At 31.2% G+C, this 17,500-nt stretch overlaps 1 protein-coding gene across 9 annotated transcripts in view; it reads left to right on the top strand.

Moving 5' to 3' along the window:
- Positions 1–17,500, top strand: part of LOC135090849 (integumentary mucin A.1-like) — a 43,550-nt gene that overhangs the window by 21,683 nt on the left and 4,367 nt on the right. Inside the window, exons 6-7 of one of the 9 annotated variants that reach the window (XM_063987981.1) lie at positions 1,898–1,920; positions 10,617–11,249. The exons of 2 other annotated variants lie outside the window; for them this stretch is intronic. In XM_063987981.1, the coding sequence (XP_063844051.1) occupies positions 1,898–1,913 (16 nt within the window). In that variant the 3' untranslated portion in view covers positions 1,914–1,920; positions 10,617–11,249. Of the gene's footprint in view, positions 1–1,897; positions 7,174–8,494; positions 8,615–10,616; positions 11,250–17,500 lie in introns of those variants that run through there. 6 more of the 9 variants (XM_063987997.1, XM_063987990.1, XM_063988007.1 and 3 more) reach the window with 6 other exon arrangements.

The raw sequence follows: 17,500 nt of genomic DNA, 5'->3' as shown, positions 1-17,500 counted from the left end.
TTACCAACCAGCTTGACACTTTCAATGTGTCTCAAGCCTATCAACTCACCCTGCCCGTCATGTTTCTGTTGTCTCACTCATCTTTGATTTTCCTTCTCATTTTCACACCTCTTTATGATCTGCTTATGCTATTGTGGCTGTTTGTGTTCCTCCTGTATTGGAATTTATACTATGGGTAATTTTCCTTCCTCTTCCCAGTTCAACTATCTTTAATTAGTTTGTAATACTCAAGTTTCTTGATTCCCATGCTTCTCATGATTGGGATGCATATTATTCATGGGCACATCCCTTGATTTGCTTTTTGTTTATTCCATTTATTTTTCCCTGTTTCTTATTCTATTTCTATGGGGTTTTATACTTACAATTGGTATATGTCCAATCTAAACCTCACTTTTTATATTCTTCATCTCCATGATCTTTTTTCATAGCATCATTATGAGCTATCACCCAGTCCATGGTCTCCTCCTCATCCCCATGTGAACCAAATTATCAGTTTGTAGTATGGAGACTGGCAAATCTTATGACCTTGGTAGAACTCCATGTTGAATTGCACCTCCATGCCTGTTAAGTGTGTGTGTATGAAAGTGGTTGTGTGTGTTTATCCCAATGTGAACGAACACTTGTTAGAAGAGACCAAGAATGGTCTACACCGCACCACACCACAGGAGAGATAAACAGGCAAGATTCATAGAAACCCTATAACATCTTAAAACAGTTGAATGCCAAATCTTCAAGAGTGACACGTATTTCCTGTAGTTCCCTTGTTGGCTGTATGTTCTGTAGAATCAGTTGAATATTATTCTGTTTTAGATTTATCTGAAGACAAATTTACAACATTGCAGACATTCCAGTCCATACATTCTGGACTTTTTCCTTGGTGAATGAAGATGGCACCATTAGTACATCATGATTATTGTATTATGAATTGTTTTGTATTTATCATTTGTACATCTTTTTAATGCATGTTTTAGGTGTTCATTTATTTAAGTTTAGATTAGAATTAGTTAGGATGAATGCAGGATTGCAACTAATAATAACAAGTAGAACTATTGATAAGATTTTTTTGGGTTACATATGTTGAAGCTCAAATATTAATTTCATTGATTAATTCTGATAAAACTAACAGGTCCATTTTTACTCTATTTCCTAGTCAGTTACTGAAACATGCTTATAATATATATATATATATATATATATATATATATATATATATATATATATATATATATATATATATATATATATATATATATATATATATATATATGTATGTATATATATATATATATATATATATATATATATATATATATATATATATATATATATATATATATATATATATATATATATATATATAATACACACACATACAAATATATGTGGTGTATCCTAAGAGATTAGGATGTGTTTGTCAAAATGTGTCATTACTTTAATTTGTTTAAGTGCAACTACAGGAATGTGATGTCAGTGAATTGAAACGTTACTTGACACATCAGTAATTCATTCAGTGTCTTAGATTATTATTATTATTATTATTAGAAGTTCCACAGATATTTTTAAGCAGAATATCTAAGCAGCTCAACTTAATTTTCAAACCATTGTTGGAATAATGCATGTTTCCTTAAATTATTCATAATATCTAGTGTTGTGTTTAAACCAAACACCAAATTACATGATATTTTTACTAACTAAACTTTTTTTCTATCTACACATGCAAATTTTTTTAAAAGAAACAATGCTTTCTTACCTCACAGAATGCAAAAGAAATAACATTTTTTCCCTTTTTTACACTATTTAATTGAATTCTGATGCACTGATTAAAATGCACAAGGTTAATTTTGTCAATGTAAATCAGTAAGATATTGCAAATTATGATTTTCTTTTTTCTTTCAAGGCAAACTGTATACTGAAGGAAATGTAAGTGACATGTCCCCATGTTGTTTTTTGCATAGTTCTTTGCCTCCCTCTTAACTCTTTGTTGTGTGTGTGTGTGTGTGTGTGTGTGTGCGTGTGTGTGTGTGTGTAGTACAAGATGATGTACATGACTGCTACAAAGGTGCAGCAAGCTTACTGTAACCACAGGAAACCCAGAATTGTTTTCCTGGCATTACCCAGTAGTGCACTAAATGTGTTCCAGTAACATGCATCTACAGATGTGTAGTAATACTTTAATCTAACAACCTTGAGGTTGCTACAGCCATTTATGAATTGCCTTTCTACCAGTTGTTAAGGTAGACTAGAATTTACTTCATCTGTTGGATTGCACAATCTAGGAATGTTGTCCTTTTGTGCATATGTGTGTGTGTGTGTGTGTGTGTGTGTGTGTGTGTGTGTGCGTGTGTGTGTGTGTGTGTGCGCGTGTGTGTGTGCATCCATGCGTACATGTGTGTGCGTACCTGTGTCCCTATGTGCATGCATGTGTGTATGTGTCAGCATTGGTGTCTTGTGTCTGCACAATGTATGTTGTCATATATGCTGTTGACCCTCAACAGGTTATCATGTTGCACAGTAAATTTCATGATTAATGAAGTCTATCTGATTCCATCATACATTTCAATACAGCCAAGTTACATTCTGATGGAACCATCATGAGTCAAAAATATTGTAGACTGAACCATTTAGTAAATTTCTGGATGTTTAACCCATTCATGCAATAGCACATTTTTGTATTCAGTATATATATATATATATATATATATATATATATATATATATATATATATATATATATATATATATATATATATATATATATATGGATTATTAAGTGAAGAGAAAAAGCAGGTCATCATATCAGAAACCACACAGGGGAGTTACAGACAGGATGACAGCCATAACCTCTCCTCTCTTGATGTTCTTCCTTTTCCTTATCTTGTGCCTTGCTCTTTTTTTTTTTTTCCCATCCCATTGAATGCTTATTGCATTGTCTTTTATCTTGTATGTTTTCTTTCTCTTCCATTTTCTTCCTTTGCAACTGTTTATGTAGTTGTGGCTTTCTATTTTGTATAGAGAAGCCTAGGCATTCTATAGTGAATGATGGAAAATAGTCACAGTAGCATGAAAATTATGTAGCTGCCGATATGCCAGTGCTCAACAGGGAAGGGATTGATCTGAGACCAATAATCCTTTCTGACCATAAGGGAGGCATGCATACCACTGTACATGCTAATATGTTGTTCCTTAATAGTTCTTAAAGATAGGACATTGTATTCAAGCCTCCATAGTTACATAAGAACAAAATTAGTTTTAAATAGCTGCTAGATGACATACTTTTAGTGTAATTGGCTTTTGACACAATTTCATGCCTCCTCTTTCTGTTCAGTAAATTGAGGGTTTACTGTATATATTATACATACACATGCACCCAAAGTATTGATAATGTAAGAATCTTTTAGGAGAAAGGAACTGAACCTTCTCTGCCCACATTGTGATGCATGTTAGAAGCAAAGACAAAACTGTAGGTGCTTGAAACTCATTTCCGTCCACACTGTGGGAAAAGTGTTATGCAATCAGCTTTGCATTAATAGTATGCCCACATGCTGCTTGCACCAGTAAGAATACTTTTGGATGCTGTTATAGAAAAAATTGTGTCATATTTTACTATATAGATTCAAAATAACACTTTCACATGCATGCACTGAATGTTTCAATTCACAAATTTGCATGATTGTGCCATAAAACTTGACCTGAGAGTATATTTGTGTCTGTAACAGAATTCTTCTAAGTAAACTCGCATTTTCTTTTGTAAGTCACAGTTGGATTGGATAAGAGTAATTCACTTCCTGAAATGTTATATTAGTGCCTGTGATTGTAAGGTGCAACAATTTTATCTTAGAGCCTCATATGTTATTTTTATGATGCCAAACTGTGCCTCACTTGAGATGAAGGTCTTTCACAGTAACTTTTACAGTTCATATTGTTAGTTCTTCTCAATGACAGGATTAGAAAGATGTAATTTTGTGATTGAATTATATTTGTAGCTGCACAAAGTGGTACAGTTGAAGTATGATTTTGTTGTTTACCTAAGGAAACATTGTGAACAGTGAGGTAAGGTGTATCAAATTATATGAAACTAAGTGTTAGAAGTTAGCCATAATTCATCCTAGATATTGTGTATACATATATACAAGAGTAAAACTTTCAGCCAGAATTTTTATCATCCCCCCAACTAATTATTCCATCTTTGGAAGATGAAAGCTGTAGAGGATTTGTCAGGGCTCTCACACTTTCCCTGCATTATAAGCCAACAGTTACCAGACAGACTTGATAAATTAATAAATTGCAATTTGTGAATATAGATTACTTGTGTTTTACTGTATTGAATACTACAAAAATGTGCATAGCAAACTTATAAATTTGAAATGTGTAATCTTTCAAGAGCTATGAGATAATTTATTTATCCGAGGCATTTCCTGAAGGAGTGAGGCAAGCAGTGCAGAGGTTAAATTGGAGTTGTCACTTGCCTTAACTTGGAAAAAAAAATATCTAGCTTATCAGTGTGTAAGAGTTAGTTGTAAAGGTAAATTAGAAGGGTCTGTATAGGAAATATAAAAATTTTAGTTGTGTTGCCTGTGCCTAAGACTCCTTTTAGAAGTGAGACAAAATCTGGAAAGGGGAACACAACAAATGAGTGCCTGATCTACCATCCACCCTCCTCTTTTGCTAGCTAATCAGAGCATTCCTCCTCTGTATCAAGTCTGAGTTCAAATCATAATTAAGGAGTGAGACAAAAATTAGGCTCAGACTAGTCACTGGCCAACTTCAAATGCTGTTTTAAATTTGTTGTATATCTTGCTATTGTCCTGTAGGGAGCATCTCATTTGTTATGCATGAATGCCTTTGTGTACTCTTACAGTGTGAATAACCCCAGCATGTAGAACATAATTCCAAAACAGGGTGGCTTTGGTTACAGCATTGAGGCCATGATATATGAATTAAGCTCATTCTAACTCCATGCATCACTTCACCTCACTTCATGAGCATCTATTGACTCCACCTGTGGCTGGTGCTGCTCAAGAATATCCATATGTTACCATTTCAGTAATACTGTATCAACATTTATATTATGTTATTAATAGAAGATGCCTTTGAACTGTTCAGAATACAAAGAGCAAACTGACCACTCTGTACTATATATTAATATTTCCAACTTGTATGAAAAGATAATCAATTATTCATCACTTCCAGCAAGGGGAGGGGTTTATTATGATACTAAATGTTTTTTTTTTTTTTTTTTTGAACATCATTTACTGAAAAATGTTGACCAAATGATTTATTCTTTATTTTTCTTTCTTCATTTATATATTTATTTATAATATATATTTTTAATTGATTATGGAAAAGTTAGTATTTTGTATATCAGTGCCTCAGATTTGATGACTATGTATACATAGTACATTACAGATGCAGCACTAGGTATCAGCAGAACATTTACCCTGCTGGTCAATCCTACAGCTTGCTGTGCAACACGCTTTTGTTGATCCTTTGCTTACCATCATGTCTTGTGTAAAATTACTTAAATATACAGCAGTAGGAAATGGGACTTCTCATTGTCTGCAGCGTAAATTCATCAAATTAGAAGCTCTCTCTCTCTCTCTCTCTCTCTCTCTCTCTCTCTCTCTCTCTCTCTCTCTCTCTCTCTCTCTCTCTCTCTCTCTCTCTCTCTCTCTCTCTCTCTCTCTCTCTCTCTCTCTCTCTCTCTCTCTCTCTCTCTCTCTCTATATATATATATATATATATATGTAATCAGTGTGTGTGTGTTTTTACATATTCCTATAAAGAGATAGATACAAATTAAGAACTTGTTGATTGTTTGATGCATGTTATTACTTTTGATGTTCTCTGAGATACAGAAAGTTTGGTGTTTTATTTATTCATTCATTCAGTCATATTGTCAATATGTAGATTCATAATCTGATAATTAACTGCATTTTCACAATTTATTTATTTATTTTATTTTATTTTTTTATTTATTTATTTTTTTCATTTTATTTACTTGTTTTTTATCTTTAATGTAATTTTATATTATTTAATATATACTTTATTTAATTAAGTAATTAATTTGTTTATTTATTCATTTGTTTGTTTATCTGATTTGATTATATTATTTATGTTTATTATTTTTTTATCTTTATTTATCTATTTTATTTATTTTTATATTTTTATTTATTTATTTATTTATTTATTTATTATTTTTTATTTTTTATATATATTTTTTTATTATTATTATTATTATTATTGTTATTATTATTATTATTATTATTATTATTATTATTATTATTATTTATTTATTTTATTTTTATTTTTTATTTATTTATTTTATTTATTTTTTTTTTTTTTATGTATGTGTGTAGGGAGGAAGTCATAGCAAGAGTCAAGTAATAATTAAGCAGATAGATAAGAGTCAAGTTACTCTGCAGTGAATCACAGAATGCAGTTTGTTCATACTGTATCTTGTAGGTGTCATTAAGAATTGCAATGAATGTTGTATTGGATACTTGAATACCTTCCAAAATGTTATCCAGACCAAGGCACAGCTCTCTCCATAATTCCATGGTACATTTAACATCAGAGAGCACACAGCCTGCTTCAATATACCAAGGAATTATGAACACTGCTGTGGGAAAATTTGATTGTCCTTTATTTTTCTGTTTTACTGTGGCATACTTGAGTCATATCTGTTTCCATCTGTAATGCTGTTTAAGTATGCTATCAGGTGTAACATATATCAAATATAAATTCTTGTTGATATATATTCAATATGTATTATTAGGCCAGAAAGCTGAAAGAAAAGCAAATGCTTTAATGAGTATTGTCATTCATAGGCATATATAATGTTGGTATTATGAAAGCTGCATGGCAGAAGTCTGTACATACATATGTACATGTATATGCATGATACTGTATTTCCTGGAAGATATTGTGTGGCTTATTCATACAATTTTGTTATGAGTATTGCTAGTGATGTGAATTAAGTTTGTAATTTGTAATAATTGGTAATTAAAATAATATTTTCAGAAATATAGAATGATAGACATGTAATGTGATAATAGTTAGCAAGTTAGACAGCAGGAGTGTGTTGATTTAGATAATGTAATATTGTTGATTGATGATTATCATGTAAGTTACTATTGTTAACCAGTGGAAAATAGTTAAATTTTGCAGAGATTGTTTTGATTATCACTGCCTACCCACCTAGTCATCCTTCATTACTGGGTGGCTGATATCTAAGCCTCTTGGAAAGTATGGAAAAGTAAACTGTAATAATCCACATGTCACAGTTAGCCTTGCATCCCAGTATGAAAGATGGTCACCCACCTCCCTCTCAGGGATCAAGGTGATGAGATGAGCACTACAGTGAAACACAGATTATACCTCAAGAACTTGTATTGCTTAAATTCACTAAAAGTGAGGGAAAATTTCCTTAGGCAGAACTGTCAAATGCAAAGCATTATATATAGAAAAAGACATTTTCATAAGGAGCATAGACAAGTACTTCAAGAACTTATGAATCAGGCTGACATTGCTAAACTCAGTTGCATTCACCATTTATACTGAAAACAGCCACAAATACACTTGTCCACACTTACTTCATATGTTGGATCAAGCAGAAGTCAAGAATCTGTTTCAGGGAACAGAAACATTTGGGTAAATGTTTTTTTTTTTTTTTTTATTATTATATTTTTTATTTATTTATTTATTTATCTTTTATTTTTATTTATTTATTTATCTTATTTTATTTTATTTTATTTTATTATATTTATTTATTTATTTATTTTATTTATTTATTTATTTTATTTTATTTTTATTTTTTTATAGAAAAAAGACCAGTTTATATTCTATTTCTCTTTCAATCTTTGGCAGTCTATTTCTTTGTAATGAGCTTGTCATTATGATTGAAGTGCTTAATGTATACCCTGTTTATGCCACATTACTTATTTTCTTCCCCTATCTACTCCCTTTGCATACTATTTCCTCTCTTTTTTGTATCTTTGATATCACATTATTTTTTTTAACTGCTTGTCATCATCTACTTCCCTCACTTGCCTAATATAATTTTGCCATATTTCCATTTTCCTTTCTGCAACTTCACACTTATTCTAATATTCAACTATTCTATTTCCATAATCTCACACAATTGTAGATAATTCTTTGTTTTTATTTCTCACAATTACTCTGAGAACACTGCCACAAATTCTTGACTAAGTTCCATTACCTGCCTTCATTGTTTTATGGCAGTAACACCACAACTTGATTTGCAGAAGCCCCAGGCAAACATGACTTTTTCTCCATTATTCTGAACATTCCTGCTAATCAACCTTCCCTTCAGCAAATCATAAACTTTACCAATGACATTCCTTTACATATAAAATCCATTAATTTCCACTGCAATAGGAAAGAACATGTTCAATATACTACTGAAGAATTAAATGCCTTGCATTGATTAAATGCTGTTCTGATATTATTTATTGGTGTGACACATTCTCTGCAGAATGCATATTTTAGTTCCTGTGATATGAGATGTGCCTGCATCATAGAACTGCACCACATCGCATTCGGCCTCAGGGAGGGCCACATCAGTAGTCATGGTGAGCAGCCTCCTTAGGGAAAGGTCAGCTCCAAAACTAAACTTACTTGTTGTCAGAGAAGGGAAACTTTTGCTCTAAACACAAGGGTCTACAATCATAAAAAAGTATTAGACTAATGAGCTGTCCAACTCTGTGAGGGAAAATACAGTAAGGACATGAAATGTAAGTGATGGTGATGATGCTAGATATCAAGATATCTACATTGCTTAGTAATTTGCTGTTATGCACATTATTCTAAGATATCCCTTGTTTGTGTGCATATATATATATATATATATATATATATATATATATATATATATATATATATATATATATATATATATATATGGGAACCCTATCTACATATATATGAAGGTAACCTCTAAAAAGGAAAAGAAATATTTAGAGTACCATATCTCAGTAATTGTTTGTTTTTATAAGCTCTTTCTTTTACCTAAATACAGTATACAAGGTAGTACTTAAATGCTATAGCAATGAAGACACTCAAAAGCTTTTTGTCAAACAAAACAAATAATGCATTTCCCTCTGTTTTCTGATATATATATATATATATATATATATATATATATATATATATATATATATATATATATATATATATATATATATATATATATATATATATATATATATATATATATATTAAAATGAACAAATTAAGACCAAAAAAATTCAATATGAAGCTCATTATTAGTCACAGCTATGGCTAGATAATTGTACCTTCTATTTTTCAAGTATCCTCACAATGTATGCACTCACACAAGAGCAAGCATCCCTCTTGCATGTTGTGCTTTCAATCACAATACCACCAAGTAGTGTAAATTGGCATTGGCAACCTCTCTTCCAATCTCACTGGTCCCTAATACCTGAATCTTATTACATGAATACATAGCACAGGATTCTTCTCTTCCCTCCTATCACTTTATACATACACATGTATAATGTAACTTGGGGTCAAGTTAATGGCCATTGTCAGTTTCTTAGATGTTGATACTATCTTACTGTGAAGAGACATCTTAAATACTTTGTGAGGTCCATTCAGCAAAGGTGATGCAGATAGTCAACAGAAATCACTGTTGCATTTCAAGTTATCACAACAGATTTTCACTGCCACAAAATTTCACTAACTGTCTGTGGTTCCTTAACAATGTTTTTGACCCAAAAGGATGGTCATATATGTATTCTTTACTTTTACATAAAAATCTTAAAAAATATATATATGTTAGGTATTTCTGACACAGTATTGTTAAAGAATGGAACTGGGAAACTGGAAAGATAACAGACTTAGTGCTGGTGAAAAGTTGCATCTTCTAAAGTAGAAATATGAAAAATAGCTGTTGTTAGCTGAACCATCTTAGTATGACTGGAATTTTGTATAGTTTATATCAGTCATTTGGGTCTTGTAAAGAAAAGCCTGTATTCAGATTTATCATCAAAAGTGTTTTAAAAAACTAAAATAAAAACTTACATCTTGCAAAATAACAACATTTATGTCTAATTTCAAGTTGACAACTATCAATTAATTCAGGTAGGATACTTTTCTTCAGTTTATAAAAACTAGTAATGTATAATCTCTTAGACTGGAATTTTGAAGTCATTGCATATTCCCACATTTAACAGAAAATTTAAGATATATATTCTGACATTGATAATGCAAAGAAAACTTATTTTCATGCACCAGTAATTTCTCTTGAAACTGAAAATATGTAAGGAATACCTAATAAGACAAAATAATTTTCTTGATGAAATCAGCAGGTTGGAAGCAATACACAAGTTTTTAGTCCATTCATCTTATTACAAGTTGTTTGGAAAAAATTGATAATGATAGGACGGAAAGTTGGTTTCCCAGCATAGTTACTGGAATAATCATCTGACAAGTCTGCCGTGACTGATTTCTGCATTTTTAAACTTGAAATATATGACAAAACAATAAAAATGAGAAAGTGTATTTATCAGATATAAAATTAACAGAGAAGGATTTGTTTAATGTCTGTTTATTCACTTGAAATTCTTGAATTATAGAATACAAAAATGAAGGTGGAATAAAGGACACATGAAGACTGAATAGCAAAACTTCCACACCGAAACATCTTCAAGCTACAGAGACACTGGTGTGACCATTCTACCGATCTCTTATCAGTCACACTGCAAATTAACTAAAGGACCACTTACTCTGAAATTCAGAATCATAGTGGAAAGGAGGATGGTTACTTTAATTCTGCCTATTGTGTCTTTACTTTTGCAAAAAGTCTAAAAGGCTTCAGATACTTCCAACAGAAGAAGCTGCAAAAATTGATATGCATGGATGTTCTCATAATAACTACAAAACAATATGGTGTGATTGTATTGTTTCATCTTCAGTCACCATCATTGTTATCATTCTCTTTTCCCATGTCTGTTTTCCCTCAGTAGTCAAAGGTTGTACTATGTTTTTGTTTAATTTTTTTTTTTTATTCACTGGATAAATTTCATAAGATTTATATTATATTGGCCTATTTTTGCACAATTTTGCATATAAGTATGCCATAAAAACTGAACAAAACATCTGAACAGCAAACTACTATAAAGCTTCAAAAATTAACATGTTTAAAAAATACCTAGATTTCTGGTAACTTGTTTTATGGATGACAGATAAATGGTCTGGTATCTATTGCCTTCATTATCTAAAATTTCTTATTACCTCTTTTATGGTAAGAAAGGGTGGTTTCTCTTGGCTGGTTATACCACAGAATAGTATATGAATTTCTTTGTACAAGTGACTAGAAAATACTTTTATCAAGGAAATTGCAATTATGTATGTGCAGTATTTTACATCAGTATTGCTTACAGAATGTAGGAAAAAACAGTATATTTTATTCTAGCATATTTTAAGATTATCATGCTTATGAAGATGGTAGTGTTACACAACCAGTGTGTGTTGTGTTTTCACATTGCATCTCATAAGATCATTACTTTATAAGTAATCAGTGGCAGCCTGAGTTTCTTACCACAGTATCTTAATATTTGTTTTCTTTACAAGAATTATATCACTGTTCATTTGTCCACTTAAGAACTGTTTAGCTTTTTATTCTCACCATACTATATATATATATATATATATATATATATATATATATATATATATATATATATATATATATATATATATATATATATATATATATATATATATATATATATATATATATATATATATATATATATTTTTTTTTTTTTTTTTTTAATGAAAACAAAGATATTTCTTGATTTGTTTATACAAACCTTCCATACAGTTTTCACATTTTAAGCAAGTCTACAAGAAAAGGATCACTTTATAGCCTAATTTCAAGACTGAGCTAAGTCATTGTGCTTGGGCAACATTCACCCATAACAGGGTATAGTCAAGACAAGTCACTGACACCCATACACTCACACTCACAGTCATACCCACAGGCATTCCTTCACATCTTAGCCTGTAGGCCGGGGACAGTGATGGACACATTAATCTATATGAAAAAGCATAATATTTACACAAAATAAAGACAGATCTTTTTATGTATACTTTACTGTTGAAACACTTATTTGATGAATACTTAAGTTTTGGGTCAAGAGGTGAGGAAATATTTTGGCGCTGTAGTTGGCCAAGACCTAAAATAATAATCCTTTCTTGAAAAAAAAAAACATGATGCATTGGTGGATTGTAGAAAGTATCAGGTGAACTCATCTTATTAATTTCCTTCTGTCTTCATCATTTGCTGCACTAATATGTATCAAAATGTAAAAGATATTTCGATACCTTAAGGCCCCACTTAGAACAAATCAGTAAAATACATAGCAGAAAATATACATGTAGTCCATTAGGCCAAGTTTTTCCAAATAGATTTTGTAATAGATTGTATTTTTGCTGATTGTATAATCTTTGGCCTCAGACATGGCTATGTTGATTGCCTGGGCTGTAATATATTCATACTTATATAACTTATTAGATTATCCCACATGGGAACTTATATTTTTCTGCACCACTGCCTCTGATATCCCTTGCATATTGTATCTGAAGAAATTGTATTGCAGTGCTTGAATGCTTTTTTCAATAAACAAGGTAAATAAACACACTGTTTGTTCACCTTTATATGTTTGAGTTGAGCTTTAGAGCACAGTATGATAAAAAGAATTGGTAGTTTTCATCTGCACTGGCTGTCAGATGCTTTACAGTAAAATTGCCTGAATGAATAACACCATGTATTTATAATCCATTGTAATTCATGATACATTTAAAGTTTTATTTGTACAATTCAAAGCTTATAGTTGAAGCTTTTACTTTCAGCTGCTTGTAGCTTCATTTCATCCATGGTATGTTAGATTCTGCCTTACTAAGTAGCCTATTCTAAGGGAATTTGATTTGAATACAGTGATGCACCTAATTTCACATATGAATTCATAAATCTGTTTTGTGACAATTAACAAATATTTCATGATGAGATACAGAAAAAATATGCATGAGAATTTTGTGCAAGACTAATGAGTACTGCTGCCACCTCACAGTCAATTACTTATACCTGCCAATTGTCTGATCTTGTGAAAATGTTTAGCAAAGACAAACTAATTACTTTTCATTGACTGGAAATGGAGATGTGTTTTCATGTTTTCAGCTCAGCCAGGATTTAATCTTAAATTGCTGCATGAGTAGTTTCATATCTAAATTCCAAGACAGTTTACTTAAAGCTCAATAACAAAACCTTTAAGTTGCACTGGGACTAATCCTGAGCTTCCCTCAATATGATTTGATGCTGCATGAGTATTTCACTGCACTGCCTGTCACCAGTTTGCAGCTTAGTTCACAAAAGACAGTTCAAGGTTGGGTTTGAAGTCAAAAAGCTGCTTGGGTGGCTTGTTTACTGAGTGTAAAAACAAATCTATCTTAATAACCAAGTATTTCTTAACCCATGAATTTTTCTTAAGCTCTCCTTGGAAGGATACAAAACCATACTTTATTTCAATTAGCAGGCTTCATTAAACATGTAAAACAATAGAAATTAGTTCACCATTACCAAGCTACTCATTTGGATTGTTAAAACACATCTTACATATATATATATATATATATATATATATATATATATATATATATATATATATATATATATATATATATATATATATATATATATATATATATATATATATATATATATATATATATATATATATATATATATATATATATATATATATATATATATATATATATATATATATATATATATATATATGCAGCATTGTATAGAAATTGTTCTTTTTTTTCATCAAAGGTAAATTGAAAAGTTGACTTTTTAAAATTAAGCAAATGTTGCATCAGAGTGTACACCACTGGGTATCCATCAGTCCATCAGTTAACAACTCTGTAAGGAATATTTGCTGTCTCCATTTCTACTTGGGGCTGAGTTAGGTCAAACAACTTTTACTTAGTTTTCACTCACTACATTGACAGTGTTTATTGACTAGTGTTCTGTAGCTTTGAAACTATTTATAGCAATGCAAGATAACTACCCATTTTTATCTTGCATTGGGATTTTTCTGGATTTTTTTGATAAAAGTTTGTCTTGAAAGGAGCCAAATAGGTATAGGTATTTAGAGTTTTTCAAACAAGCCTGTGACCATAGGATCAATGTCTCAGTTTTCAGTGGATCAAACAAAGTATTGGACACTTTTTTTGTGAAACCAATTAAATATGACAAGTTCTTTATTGATTCATAGGTAGATTAGTATATAGATTACTCTTTGTGATTGATTCCTTATTTATGTAAGTTATTAACCAGGAGAGAAGCAATGAAAGTTAGTATAATTTCTGAGAACAATAGGAAAAATTCACTAGAATCATAAACCTAAGAAAGAAACATAATAATACATGTAACTGTCAGCAGATCATGCTGAGATAGGTAGAAGACAGACCAAAACTGTACAATGTTGAATTTCAGTTTAGGTTTGAGGGAAGGCTAAAGTTTGAGAAGAAAGGACTGTGATTGTCATGTGGATGAAACCAAAAAAAGAGATAAAAAAATGTTATATTTTTTATTGGATACCAGAAGTCATGTGAAGACTGGAGATGGTAAGATTAGTAAAGATTTTTTTTTTCCATGAGTTGTAAGATAGATTTAGTATGATTTTGGGTAAAAATACAAAGAACACAAGTTTCAGGTGAATTAGTGTAGTATTAGCTGAGATCATAATACCAAGCATTATGTGGGGACTTAGGGATCACGGAATGGAACTTGATATTGGGAAGGCACTCCCATGTGGTGTATACCTCAAACTTGGGCTCTAATCCTTGACCCACATAATTCTGTTTTTTTTTTTTTTTTTTTTTTTTTTTTTTTCACTTCTACTAACCTTTCAAGGTATAAGAGCTGTGCTGGGAAGGTGAGAGGCCAGTCCTTTAATGCATAATAGTCATGAATCCTTCAGGGAAACAAAAGACAGTAACCTATCCAATTATTTATCTTATCCTTTCTCCTTGTACAAGCTCTACAATGAATTAGCTGTTTCCTGCTTTTGTTTATGGGTTACCTTGCTCAGCCATGAGTTTAACCACAACAGAAAAGACACTCCTGGGAGGTTTCTATATACTAAATTCTAAATTTCAGTGGGATGTCCCACCTATTCCACCTCTTCTCTACCTTTCCTCAGTCTCTTTCTTCCTCTTTTTCTCATTCTTCCTGTCCTCTTCTACTAAACATCTTCATTTACCAAATCTTTCACTTATTTCTTCCATTTTTAAACCATAAATGCTGACTCACCAAAAGTATACATTTATGTAATCAGGAGTGTCATGCAGGAAAGAAGGCTTGACCTTATTCAAAGCATGACACCATGCTCATACCCTGGAACTGTGTCCCAATACTGCCTTTGCATATATAACCCTATTCCAAGGTACCAGATCAGATCAGATGATATTTGGGGTGTATGCTTTGCAACAGCACCCCTTTATCCAGCACCTCCTAATCTTAAAACTACATCATCCACTACAGTTTTGAATTCCTTTTCTGCCACTACCTTTAAAGAGACAATATAAGTAGCCTCAGCTTTTCTGCCACATTCTTTAATGCTATAATAATCTCTTAACAGGCCTTAGATAAAGTATTTCTGTAAGATGTTACCTCGGCATGGCAAAGAGGCACATATATTCCTGTGATCAGAGGAACTGAACTAGACACGTCCAACTATGCTAATCAAGTGTACTGAAGGAATCGGACCCTAAGCCAGAATAGCGTGGTATCTGACTAAACTTTTCCCCCTCCCTATTCAATTCAGGGAGACTTGTTATTGAACACCTGAGACATTTTGAGACAACAGAAGTAATAATACCAGAACAGTGTGGATTTTTATGTTATTACTTCAGTGTCATCTTTGTCAAATCAAAGTTTGAAATCACTTGCTCCTAGTTTGAAATCAGTTCTTTTCTTTTATTCTGTTTGTATTCTTTTCTGCCTCTCTCTCTCTCTCTCTCTCTCTCTCTCTCTCTCTCTCTCTCTCTCTCTCTCTCTCTCTCTCTCTCTCTCTCTCTCTCTCTCTCTCTCTCTCTCTCTCTCATTTGGGCTGATTTTCTTAGTAACTAATTTGTTTCTTTCTGTCCTGAAATTGAATGTTGCCTCACAGACTACACTTCTTCCTGAGCTTAATAGGAATTGAATGACTGGAGCAATTATGAATGGAAAAAAAATCCTGGCCCAAAAACGTCCCTTAATCTTCAGTTTTATTGCATACTTTTAAAGGCAATCAAAACAGTCAACAACTTTTTCTTTGGCCACTTGGTAAAATGGTCAAGAGTCAAAATGTTTTGTAATTATCTCAGCATTCAATCAACACCAGTCAGCAGTACATGCCACAAATAGCATTCTCCTTCAGCTCATTTGCAATTAGATACTGTCACTAGTTAATTTAGAATATGTTTCCTGTCTAGAAACTGCTGTAAAGGTTTTTTGATAGAATTACATTGAATGATATACAAGTGAAATAATTATTTTCACTTAAGTAAATATGTAGTAAAGCTACTTTTGCCATTCTAATAGGCTTATAGTCCTAGATTGGCAGTAAAAGAGACAGCCTGGAGTATGTGACTGTCTGAATCCTCAATGCCTCACCTTCATTGCTCTTGTAACAGCTTCTGATCCCAAGTCAAGGGCTTACCAACATGCTTTATATCATAACATTTACCTCTGACTGTGAAGCCAGCTGCTGTGATATGACCATAGATAATAAGTGATGAACAGGTATTTAGGAAATGTTTTGTTTACAGCTTTCTCATTTCTTATTGTCTTTGCTGTAACACCATCCATGAATATTTATTTATATATATATATATATATATATATATATATATATATATATATATATATATATATATATATATATATATATATATATATATATATATATATATATATATATATATATATATATATATATATATATATATATATATATATATATATATATATATATATATATATATATATATATATATATATATATATATATATATATATATATATATATATATATATATATATATATATATATATATATATATATATATATGATTAAAGAAAAGTAATATGCTATTTTAAAAATGCCAAATGGCTGCAAAAAAGCTTCCAGGGTGTAATCTTGTGATCAGTTTCTCAGCATTCTCATACATACTGTATCTTATCATAAAGGGAATTTCAGTATTGCTGAAATTTAACCATTGAGACATTAATTTGTGATTCATCAATTATCTCCATAGTCATTATCATCATTATTGTCATCATCACAAGTAGCATACAGTATATGATTCTATTGCAGAACAAAGGCCTCCCTAATGGTTAGAGGGCATTAGGCCACACACCACACCACACTGGCTTATGGCACCATGGCTAGTTTGTCAAGTT

Source organism: Scylla paramamosain, chromosome 3 (genome assembly GCF_035594125.1).
Source record: "Scylla paramamosain isolate STU-SP2022 chromosome 3, ASM3559412v1, whole genome shotgun sequence".
Taxonomy (NCBI): Eukaryota; Metazoa; Arthropoda; class Malacostraca; order Decapoda; family Portunidae; genus Scylla; species Scylla paramamosain.
Note: the sequence above shows the minus strand (reverse complement) of the source record. Positions and strands in the feature narration are given on the sequence as shown.